This window comes from Marmota flaviventris, chromosome X (genome assembly GCF_047511675.1).
Source record: "Marmota flaviventris isolate mMarFla1 chromosome X, mMarFla1.hap1, whole genome shotgun sequence".
NCBI classification, from domain to species: Eukaryota; Metazoa; Chordata; class Mammalia; order Rodentia; family Sciuridae; genus Marmota; species Marmota flaviventris.
The window spans coordinates 26,049,457-26,061,852 of record NC_092518.1 but is presented as its reverse complement, the minus strand read 5'-3'; the positions used below and the strand labels follow the sequence as shown (position 1 = coordinate 26,061,852).

The following is a 12,396-nucleotide window of genomic DNA, read 5'->3' as shown; positions in this document are numbered from 1 at the left end:
TTGGCCTGAGGCTTAGCATAGATAGCCTTTACAATGTTGAGGTAAGTTCCTGTTATCCCTAATTTTTCTAGTGTTTTGAACATAAAGGGGTGCTGTATTTTGTCAAATGCTTTCTCTGTGTCTATCCAGACGATCATATGGTTCTTATCCTTAAGTCTATTGAGTGATGAATTACATTAATTGATTTCCATATGTTGAACCAACCTTATATCCCTGCCTGGGATGAATCCCACTTGATCATGGTGCATGATCTTTTTGATACATTTTTGTATTCGATTTGCCAAAATTTTATTGAAGATTTTCGCATTTATGTTCATTGGAGATATTGGTCTGAAGTTTTCTTTCTTTGAAGTGTCTTTGGTTTTGGAATTAGGGTGATATTGGCCTCATAGAATGAATTTGAAAGTACTCCCTCTTTTTCTATTTCCTGAAATAGATTGAAGATTATTGGTAATAGTTCTTCTTTAAAGGTCTTGTAAAACTCAGCTGTATATCCGTCTGGTCCTGGGCATCTCTTGGTTGGTAATCTTTTGATGGCTTCTTCTATTTCGTCACATGATATTGGTCTGTTTAAGTTGTGTATATCTTCCTGACTCAATTTCTGCAGGTCATATGACTTCAGAAATTTATCGATGCCTTCACTATGTTCTATTTTATTAGAGTATAAGGTTTCAAAATACTTTCTAATTATCTTCTGTATTTCTGTAGTATCTGTTGTGATATTGCCTCTTTCATCGTGTATGCTAGTAATTTGAGTTCTCTCCCTCCTTCTCTTCGTTATCATGTCTAAGTGTCAATCTTATTTATTTTTTCAAAGAACCAACTTTTAGTTTTGTCAATTTTTTCAATTGTTTCTTTTGTTTCAATTTCATTGATTTCAGCTCTGATTTTAAGTATTTCTTGCCTTATACTGCTTTTGCTGCTGATTTGTTCTTCTTTTTCTAGGGCTTTGAGATGTAGTGTGAGGTCATTTATTTGTTGACTTTTTCTTTTTTTAAGGAATGAACTCCGTGCAATGAATTTTCCTCTTAGTACTGCTTTCATAGTGTCCCAGAGATTTTGATACATTGTGTCTGTGTTCTCATTTACCTCTAAGAATTTTTAAATCTCCTCCTCCTTGTCTTCTATAACCCATTGTTCATTCAGTAGCGTATTGTTCAGTCACCATGTGATGCAGGAATTTTTCTTCTTTATTTTATCATTGATTTCCAATTTCATTCCATTATGATTGGATAAAATGCATAGGAGTATGTCCTTTGTATTTGCTAAGAGTTGCCCTGTGGCATAGTATATGGTCTTGATGCTGGTTGATATATATATATATATATATATATATATATATATATATATATATATATATATTATCAATTAAGTCTAAGTTTTAATTGTGTTATTGAGCTATGTAGTTTCTTTATTCAACTTTTGTTTGGAAGATCTGTCCAGTGGTGTAAGAGGTGTGTTAAAGTCACACAACATTATTTTTTTGTGGTCAATTTTGCTCTTGAACTTGAGAAGAGTTTGTTTGATGAACATAGCTGCACCATTGTTTGGGGCATATATATTTATGATTGTTATGTCTTGTTGGTGTATGGTTCCCTTGAGCAGTATGTAGTGTCCCTCTTTATCCCTTTTGATTAACTTTGGCTTGAAATCTACTTTATTTGATAAGAGTATGGAGACTCCTGCTTGCTTCCAAAGACCATTCGAGTGTTATAATTTTTCCTAACCTTTCACCTTCAGTATGTGTATGTCTTTTCCTATCAAATGAGTCTCCTGTAGGCAGTATATTGTTGGATATTTTTTTAATCCAGTATGCTAGCCTATGTCTTTTGATTGGTTAGTTTAAGCCATTAACATTTAGAGTTACTATTGAGACATGGTTTGTATTTCCAGCCATATGTTTTTTATTTTTGTTATTTAACTCTACTTGGTTTTCCTCTTTGATTAGTTTTTCTTTTAGTGTACTACTTTCCTCTACTGGTTTTCGTTGTTATTCTTTTCCTCTTCATGAAATGTTTTGCCAAGGATGTTTTGTAGTGCCAGTTTTCTAGCTGTAAATTTTTTTAACTTTTGTTTATCATGGAAGGTTTTTATTTCATCTTCAAATCTGAACCTTAATTTTGCTGGATACAAGATTCTTGGTTGGAACCCATTATCTTTCAGTGTTTGAAATATGTTGTTCCAGGATCTTCTAGCTTTTAGGGTCTGTTTTGAAAAATCAGCCATTATCCTAATTGGTTTACCTCTCTATATAATCTGATTCCTTTCTCTTGGGGCTTTTAAAATTGTCTCCTATTCTGTATGTTAGACATTTTTATTATAAGGTGTCTTGGTGTGGATCTTTTGTAATTTTGCACATTCTTTGTCCTGTAGGCTTTTTGGATTTGGATTTCCATTTCATTCTTCATGTCTGGAAAGTTTTCTAATATTATTTCATTGAACAGATGGCTCATTTCTTTGGTTTGTACTTCTATACCTTCCTCTATCCCAGTAACTCTTAAATTTGGTCTCTTTATGTTATCCCATAATTCTTGGATAGTCTGCTCACGTTTCTTATCTTTCTCACTGTGTTAAGTTCTTTTCAAGAAGATATACCTTGTCCTCGTTTTCTGAAGTCTTATCTTCTAAGTGGTCTACCCTGCTGGTGATGTTCTCATTTTTAATTTGGTTCATTATTTCTTTCATTTCCAGGCTTTCTCTTTGTTTTTAATAACCTCTAACTCCCTGTAGAGGTGATCTTTTGCTTCTTGGATTTGTTTATGTAATTCATTGTCAAAGTGATCTTTTATTGTCTGTATTTGTTGTATAATGTCTTCATTGAGACCCCAAAACATCTGAATCACATGTATCCTGAAATGTTTATCCGTCATTTTTTCTGCTGTAGATTCTAATTCTTCTAATGATGTGTTGTCTTGCATTGTTTGTGGTACTTTCTTTCCATGTCTTTTCATGTTGTTTCTTTCCAGCTCTGTGAGACTGTTGTGTTATTGTTTTCACCATTTAGATTTGTAGCTCTTGTATAGTTCCAAGATCTCTCCTTTGTTGCTAAGAACAATGTTAATAGTTCCCAATGTCAACAATACGTCATCTATGAGCAATTTTTTTTGTTATGAAGACATTTATAATTAGTATCTATGTCTAGAATCATTGGATTCAATTTTTATTTAAAATATAGTCAGTAGTTTCATAAAAGGTATACAGTTTCTGGTGGCATATAGAGAACTGGGGTAGGGCGTAGGATGTTATGTTACAGGGGAAAGATGTGATGGTATGGGGTTAATGTATCTTAGCTATTTTGGAGGAGAACTCTAATAATGGGGCTTAGTAGCAGGAGAATAGACAGGAGGTATTTATGGTAGACAAATATGTGGGAGGACAATAGGGTGCATAAAAACAAATACATAAATGTGTTTAGTAAATTACATGCAGTAGAAATAGTAAAAATTAGGAGGTTGAAAGAGGAAGAGAGGGAGGAAGAAAAATAAAAAGGAAAGAAAAAAGAGAAAGAAAAGTAAAAGAGGGCGGGGGATGTAGCTCTACCCAAGATATAGTATCTCCTTTCCAGTAACAAGGTCCATGTCAGATGAAATGAATAATAAGAGTCTTTTGGTGAACACTGAATCAGGAAAAAGAAAATGATAAAGTCAAGAGAGATGGGCTGGGGATGTGGCTCAAGCGGTAGCGCACTTGCCTGGCACGCATGCGGCCGGGGTTCGATCCTCAGCACCACATACAAAACAAAGATGTTGTGTCCGCCGAAAACTAAAAAAATAAACATTGAAAAATTCTCTCTCTCTCTCTCTCTCTTTTTAAATAGAAAAGAAAAAAAAACTCTTAGAATTCTGTTTTCTTCTCTTCCAGTAGGTGGAGTTGTCTATTCCAGCTTGTGTCTCTGCCCTCAGGGTGGTGGAAGTAACCAGTGTGAGAAGGCTCTCCCTCTCCTGCCTGGAGCCTCCCTGATCCTGGTCTCTCTGGGTTGCTCCCGGTTTTTAGCCCCCTCCCCTCTCTTGCTCATCAGGTCTCAATTGCGGGATCTCTTGCTCACAGCCCTTGGTTCACCCAGGTGGGCAGCACCCTTGTTGCTCTGCATTCCTGATTGAGTGCTGTTTGGTGTTGGATAGTCACTGCGTTATCACAGCTGGGGAGAGGAGGAGTTGGAAACCAGCAACCTGTTCAGTTGTATTCCCCTTTGATAGCCACGCCTACCAGAAGCTGGCGAGAAGGTTTTGAGTTATCACAGCTGGGGAGAGGGGGAGTTGGGAACCGTATACCTGTTCAGTTGCCTATTCATGCTGTTAGCCACACCCACAAAAAGTTGAAGAGATACATTTTCCAAGATGGATACCGACTGTTTCCTGCGCAGGGGTGTCTAGTGAGGTGGAGGGAGCTGGACTGTCCCTGTGCTGTGTCCAGAACTCGGTCCAGTGTTCTGCGCTGATGTGGATCTTAGCCTGGTGTACTGCATCTTTGTAGAAGTGCTGACCAGGCATTTCTGCTTAGCTGCCAAAGAGCGGCAGGAGCGCTCAATCTCAGTCTACAGAGGGCTCCTGGCACCCGGATTTCCACTGGCAAAGAGTGATTCTGCTTTCTGTGTGTTTTGCACTGTGCTTGCCTCTCTGGTGGATTTTGCGAAAATCTGCTTTTTGGGGTCCTGTCACATGCTCTGAGAAGCTGCAATTCGTCAAGGCAAGCCCCTGTGGAGATGTCATTCAGTCACTCTCTTGGAATCATGCACAGAGCAGCCAGAAACGGAATCTCCTCTACTCAGCCATCTTGGATCTATCTTCCTGATTATTGATTTTAATTCTTGTGCTATAAGAATCTTATTAAGGAAGTTGGGTCATAATCTCACATGATGGAGATTAGAGCCTACTTTTTCTTCTATTAGACACAGGGTTTTTGGTTTACTTGTAGGTCATTGATCCACTTTGAGTTGAGTTTTGTGCATGGTGAGAGATAGGGGTTTAATTTCATTTTATTGTAAATGGATTTCCAGTTTTCCCAGGACCATTTGTTGAAGAGGCTATGTTTTTTCCAATGCATGTTTTTGGTCCCTTTGTCTAATATAAGATTATCATATTTTTATGGGTTAGTCTATGTGTCCTCTATTATGTACCATTGATCTACAATTTTGGTGCCAATAACATGCTATTTTTGTTACTATCACTTTGCAGTATAGTTTAAGGTCTGATAAAAGATGGAAAGATCTACCTTGCTCTTGGACAGGCAGAATTAATATTATCAAAATGACCATACTACCAAAAGCACTATACAGACTCAATGCAATTCCAATCAAAATCCCAAAGGCATTCTTTATATAATAGAAAAAACAGTAATGAAATTCATCTCGAAAAATAAGAAACGCAGAATAGCTAAAGCAACCCTTGACATCTAATATTAAAGAGGATTTTGCAATTTATAAATGGATACATCCATAAGGTAATTGGTTATAAGCTGTGGGGCTCAACAGAAATGCCTTATTTTGAAATAGACATTATCAGTCATTGATAAATAGATTATAGTACAAGTTATGAGCATTAATAAGATTGCTGGTGAGAGAGAATTATATGGTCAGGTAGAAGATGATTGTTAATGTATTAGGTCTTGAACTCCACTACATTCTAACAAGATGGAGGAGGACCAGCAGCAAAGAAAAATAATAATCAGTGATTATAGAAATAGAAGGCAAATTAGATTAGAGGGGTATCATGGAGGCAAATGAAGGAGAATTTCTAAAATCAGTATTGTCAATAGTGTTAAATGTTATTAGGCAGCAAGAAAGTAAAACTCTGCATTGGCTTTAGTGACATGATCACTTTTATCAAACAGTATTTTTGTTGAGAAGCATTAGTGACTGGGTTAAAGAGTGACTAGGAAGTAGGAAACCTATTCAGTAAACTATATAACGGTTGTAAAATATTTACCTTTATAAAACACAAGCAAAGAGAAACAGGAAATGTGAAGGTCAAGAGAAGCTTGATAAAAATAGAAGTCAATAAACTATGTTGAATTTCCATATAACAATGCATTTGTGATATGGATGGGATTGAATTTATAGTAGATAATAGAAAATTGATGGTCTTTGATGCTTGAGAAATAATAGAACAACATTCAAAATGCAAAGTAGTGGGATTTATTTATGGTAAAAGAAAGGAAATTCACTCAAATGTAAGAGAAGGAAATGAAAAGAATGGCTTCACATGCAGGTAAGATGGAATTTTTAGATATAGCAAGTAGAAGAAATTCTTTTTTTTTTTCTGAATGATTTTGTACTTTATTTCATGACTACAGTTCAATTAATAAAAAATTTATAATTTTCCAGATAGGCTAATAGCTGTCACTGTTTTTTTTTCACTTTGCATAGTGCCAGTTTTATTTTTTAATTTTTTTTTCATCTGGATTTTTTTTATTGGTTGTTCAAAACATTACAAAGCTCTTGACATATTTCATACACTTGATTCAAGTGGGTTATGAACTCCCATTTTTACCCCAAATACAGATTGCACAATCACATCGGTTACACATCCACGTTTTTACATATTGCCATACTAGTGACTGTTGTATTCTGCTGCCTTTCCTATCCTCTACTATCCCCCCTCCCCTCCCCTCCCCTCCCCTCCCATCTTCTCTCTCTATCCCATCTACTGTAATTCATTTCTCTGCCTTGTTTTTTTCCCCTCACATCCTCTTATATGTAATTTTGTATAACAATGAGGGTCTCCTTCCATTTCCATGCAATTTTCCTTCTCTCTCCCTTTCCCTCCCACCTCTCGTCCCTGTTTAATGTTAATCTTTTTCTCATGCTCTTCCTCCCTGCTCTGTTCTTAGTTGCTCTCCTTATATCAAAGAAGAAATTCTTATATTTGTATTTTTCTCTGTAAGAGGGAAAAAAAGGTCATTTACTTTGACACCTGAAGGAACAGGGTGGGTCAGAGACTTGAGAGCTCTGGGAGAAAGTTTTAAATAGTTCCTGTGGTGAGTCCCAGTTCAAATAAAAAAAATGTATGGTAGAATTCTGGATTCTTTTAAGGCTGTTGATCAGTCCCTTAGTTTGAGGTTCCCTAAGAGTAGATCTGGAGACAAGTAACTAAGTGCAAGTAGTTTATTTGGACAGTGATCCCAGGAAGCAAATGAGGGAAGTGAGATAAAGAAAAGAATATAGACAATAAAATATGATACCTGAGTAGGAATCAGAGAATTGCTGGTGGTAAATGGGGCTCATTCTTGCCAGGAACCTCTGAGAGACAGAATACAGTATACTTCAAGATGGTCCAATTGAGTAATAAGGGGTTTGGGATACGTAAGCATCAACTCAAAGCTCTCACTGGTTAATACTTGTCAAGTATTCTTGGTCTGTCCCATTAACTGTTCAGTAAAATCTACAGGCAAAGAGACACAAGGATTTTTATGTTGGGCCAAAGAAAAACAACAACAAAATCTAAAGTCAATAAATATTAACAATTCATGCACAAATGAAAAAGTGTTGACATTCAATTACATGAGGTTTAGAGGAATTCAGATCCCTATTCTCTCAATATCTAGTTGGGAATCTTTGGTAAATAACAAATCAGTAAATATTTATTACTAGGAAGTAGGCTCTCTTTTTGTTGGAGGACATAGAGGTGAGCTAGATGATCTAAGTTCCTATCCCATGATGCCAAAAGTCCAAGGTCAATTAACTTAAATTCTCTTGAGTCTCCCTTTCCTTATATTGGCAGGGTTATTGGTAATGTATAACTATAGCTTTTTGTAAGAATATAAGATGTGTATATTTGTAAGGGTTTCTGTTTTATAAAGTTCCATATGAGTTTAATTTTAAAACAATAGCCTGAAAGTAAGTAAAACATTCTAAAAGATTCATACTAGTTAAAACCTTGAAATACTGGTTTAAAAAATCAGTTCATGGGCCTGAGGCTATAGCTCTGTGGCAAAGCACTTGCTCAGCATGTGAGAGACACTGGGTTCTATCCTCAGCACCACATAAAAATAAATAAAGACATGCTGTCCATCTACAACTACAATAAAAAAAAAGAAATATGACTCTCAAATATAAAAATGTGAGTCCATATGTTTGTGATAGCTAATATAATTGTGTGTGATGGAACTAGCTTAATAATGTTTTATGAAAAATTCCAAAAAGTTGTAGGTCAAATTCACCTCAAGGTGTGTTGAAAATCTAATATTGACATGAAAACATTGATTAAAATAATAGACTATCATAAAAGTATTGTAAGAAGATAGTTGGTCTCTTTTTCCTTGATTATACTGTACACTGCTCATGTGTTTTCTTTAGGTGCCAAATTGTAGGGAACCTAAGATAAGGACAAACCATGGAAAATGCACTGAAATAATTAGGAATAGGCAGGGTAACCTTCAGATGTCTTTGGTGCATTTAAATCGTTTATTTTAAATATTTGAAGACAGGAATAAAGAAGTAATAGCATGGTGATTAAAATGCCTTACTTTGTATCTTAAATTTTATATTTTCCTTGTGCTCTAAAAAGGTCCTCTAAAAATTGTTCTTTTTTTCCCTAAGAATGTCTATATGGTTTGTTTGGTTTGCTATGCTCAATAAGTTGTTGGATTAGATGATCTCTAAATTCCCTTGTCATGGATCCTTGATTGATTTTGATAAAATCTAGGAGCTCTTTCTGAAGAAAAACACATACACCTTCAGAATTTCCAGTGATTCATTCATTCATTCATTCGTCACCCCTGCAACTCATCTATGACTCCCTAAAATCTATGCTTTTTTGAAGTCTTAAATTTTCTTTTGTAAAACCTAATTTTAATTTTTAGATTAAAATAATATATATATTAATGATATAAAACATGTTTTAATATATGTATGTGTTATGGATGGCTAAACCATGCTAATGTACCCACTATATCATATTTTATCATTTTTTTTCTAGTGAGCATGTTTCAAATCTATTAACTTAATGATTTTCAGATGGAGAATATTGTTAAAAACTACAGTTGCCATTTTGTGCAATAGATCTCCTGGGCTTATTCCTTCTAACTGTATATTTTCATACTTTGATTAACATCTTCCTTACTATGCCATCCTTCTTCCAACCTCTGGTAACCAGCATTGTACTCTCTGCTTCTATGAGTTTGAGTATTTTGGAGATCTCATAATTAGTGAGATCATGTATTATTAATCTTTTTGGATCTGGCTTATTTCACTTAGTATAATGCCATCCAGTTTTATCCATATTGTCACAGATTATAGAAACTCCTTTTATAGAGCTGAATAGTATTTCATTTTGTGCATGTGTGTGTATATGTTTATTACATTTTCTTTATCCTTTGATCCATTAATGGACACTTGAGATTCTTCCATACCTTATCTATTCTAGATCTGAATTTTAAAAAAAGTTCCAAATAACATGGTAATTGATCAGATATTTCTTGCAGCAAAATACCCTACACCAAAACTTAGTAGCCTAACACAGTAGTTGTTTATCATTTCTCATATCTCTACAATGTGGGAAGTGTCCTTTGGGCACTGATTTAGCTATAATGTAGTGTCTGCTAGAACATCCATTATGCAATATTCAGCTGCTATTCAATGGGTCAGAAGGTCAGAGAGGCCTTATTCATACGATTGTTTCTTTATGTTCTTCCATGTATCCTGTCCACATGAATTCATTAAACTTCCTTAAAGCATGGTCACCTCAGAGTCATTGGACTTCTTATATTAATTACACTTGCCTTCAATAAGTGTGTATTTTAAGAGGACAAACTACAATATGCAAGTGTTTATCAAGCCCTTACTGGGATTGTCTTACTAATATCCTATTTTCCATAACAAGTCACATGATCAAACCCAGAGACAATATGTTTAGAGAGTATCAGGACAAGGATATCAAAAATATGGTTCAATGGCTACCACCAACAGGAATTTCAGTTTCTTATAAATACTTCTCAAAAAGAAAGAAACTCATCTTGGGAAGTAGTAATTTTGCAAATAGTACAAACATTCAAGCAGAGCCTGGATAATAGCTTATAGGAGATACTGTAGAAGTGATTGCTGCATTGAGGGGAATAAAATGGCCTCCATGATCATAAGACTGTACATCAAAGCCGACTTCAAATTTGAGCCTGCCTAACTAGGGAAAGAGTGGGGCTATTAACAGTAATAAAGACATCAGGAGGGAGTCTCAGATTGGGAGGAAAATGATAAATGTGAATAAATTGCTTTTCTTTCCATATAGAAGAAAGAGATAATGACCTTTATTCTTTGCTGTCTTAGGTTGGATGTTGATATTACTGAACTTCACAGTTGGATTACTCGCTCAGAAGCTGTATTGCAGAGTCCTGAATTTGCAATCTATCGGAAGGAAGGCAACTTCTCAGACCTTAAAGAAAAAGTTAATGTAGGTTCTGCATTAAGTTTTAACATTTTTTTCTATTTTGTGCTACTTGTAAACTCTCTGCCTTTTTAATTCTCTGATTTTTATTAGAGGTGGTACGATTAAAAAAATCTGATACAATGCTATTTAATATATGTTTAAAATTTATTTTAGATGTCAAGCAAAATCAAATTTTAGCCTAGGATAATCTTTTCCAGATTCTGCTGTGACAAGAAGTGTTTTTCATATATTAGAAGATGAACTTCTGTTGATTTCCCATCATATATTTTTATGTTAGCTCAAGTCTAGGCTTTAGGAACTTTGCAGAACAAAACAGAATAGAATGCAATAGAGTCGAACATAATACACTCTTAGAAATTCTATGGCTGAGGCAGGAGCATCGCGAGTTAAAAGCCAGCCTCAGCAGTTTAGCGATGCCCTAAACAACACAATGAGACCTTGTCTCTAAATAAAAATATAAAAAAGGGATGGGGATGTGTCTCAGTGGTTTAGTGCCCCTGGGCTCAATCCCCAGAACCCCCACCCCACAAATAGTTATTCTTTATAGTCAATAATATATGTCATAAATTATAACAGGTTTATAGTTCCCGGATATATATAGTTACCTTAATTAAAATATGTCTATCTTCCTTCAGTATTTACTTATGACGAAAGATGACTTGCTTGTTTTTAATTCCTTTCCAAGACATTATAATTTTAACCTTCACAATAGGAAATTTTATTAACTTAATAATAGCTGTTTCATCTTCAGGGAAGTTATCAGGCTTTTATTTTTCAACTTCAACAGTTACAAAACATTCATTTTAATTTACAATTGACAGCAGTTTTGAAAGAATTTCTACAAGGCTGAGTAAATAAAGGGGATGGGGCAAAAAATCTGAATGTTAAATAATTTTAGTTATATAAATGTCACATATAAGTGTATACGTTAGTTCTGCTTTAGTTTTCTAGCATTTAATTTATGAACTACAATAGCTATTATATTATCAAATACAACACTACCTCAGATATAAGCTCATGTTTGTTGTGGGATTGGAAATTTTGAAGGAAAACAACTGCAAAGAGCTTCTGGAAGAAAACAATGCATTTTTAGACTGCTGAGGAAAGACAATAATTTGTCAAATATTCTTAAAATTGACTCTTTATATTTACAAATTGGAAAGTTATGTTAAATTTCTTATTGGCTTTATAAAATATGCTGCTATCAGCATTTTAATAACCTGGTATAAATTATTTCAAAAAATGGGAAATATAATTATATTAGTTTCAAAATTAAACTGAATAGACAGATAATAGTATAATTATTTATTATAGAATTATAGTAGTATTTGCCTTAATGTGAAATTAGCAGAATGTCTTTTTGTAATGTGTACATTTTTAAAAGTATATTCTTTGTTATGATATTTGAAAGAGAGTCCAAGTAGAAAAACTACCTAGAAAAGATACACTCTAACTTTCAAAGCTCATGTGATATATTTAACCACTAAAAGTATGAATCACATTGGGTAATTCATTAGCTAATTAAAATACTTTATCTGATTCATATAGTTTTCTGTTTGTCATCCTATTTCTGTATCTTAAAGCAACTTTGATAAAGCAAGAAAATTGAGTTCCTGCATTTCAGGAATATAAATTCAAAAATTTTCTGTTATCATATGGTTACCTAGAAGCAATTTACATTTAATAGATTGTGTCAACATGACAAACTAAAAGTGCTAAAAAATGTACAATATTGTATAAGTGGTTTTCTGATGCCTAGCAAGTCACCTTTATCAACTTGAACTCTCATTTTCTGAAATAACAACATCATTCTTAATTGCCTACTAAAATAGGATGTGAAATGATTTACCTAGACATTTCCTTCAGGCTAAGTATAATGTATATGTGTTAAAAGTCCTTGAGAGAAACACATAGTAATGATGATGGATATGCAGTTCAGGTGTACATTAATTTTATTAACTTCTTCACCTGTCAGTTTATGTAAGTTATTTTGAACTCATGGGAGGCCCATCTCATG

The 12,396-nt window shown here is 34.3% G+C and overlaps 1 protein-coding gene across 7 annotated transcripts in view; it reads left to right on the top strand.

The window, feature by feature from the left end:
* The window catches only part of Dmd (dystrophin), a 2,062,171-nt gene that overhangs the window by 645,603 nt on the left and 1,404,172 nt on the right, over nt 1-12,396 (top strand). For all 7 annotated transcript variants that reach the window (XM_071606751.1, XM_071606753.1, XM_071606749.1 and 4 more), the window contains one exon: nt 10,259-10,382. In XM_071606751.1, coding sequence (XP_071462852.1) covers nt 10,259-10,382 — 124 coding nt within the window. The remainder of the gene's footprint in view (nt 1-10,258; nt 10,383-12,396) is intronic.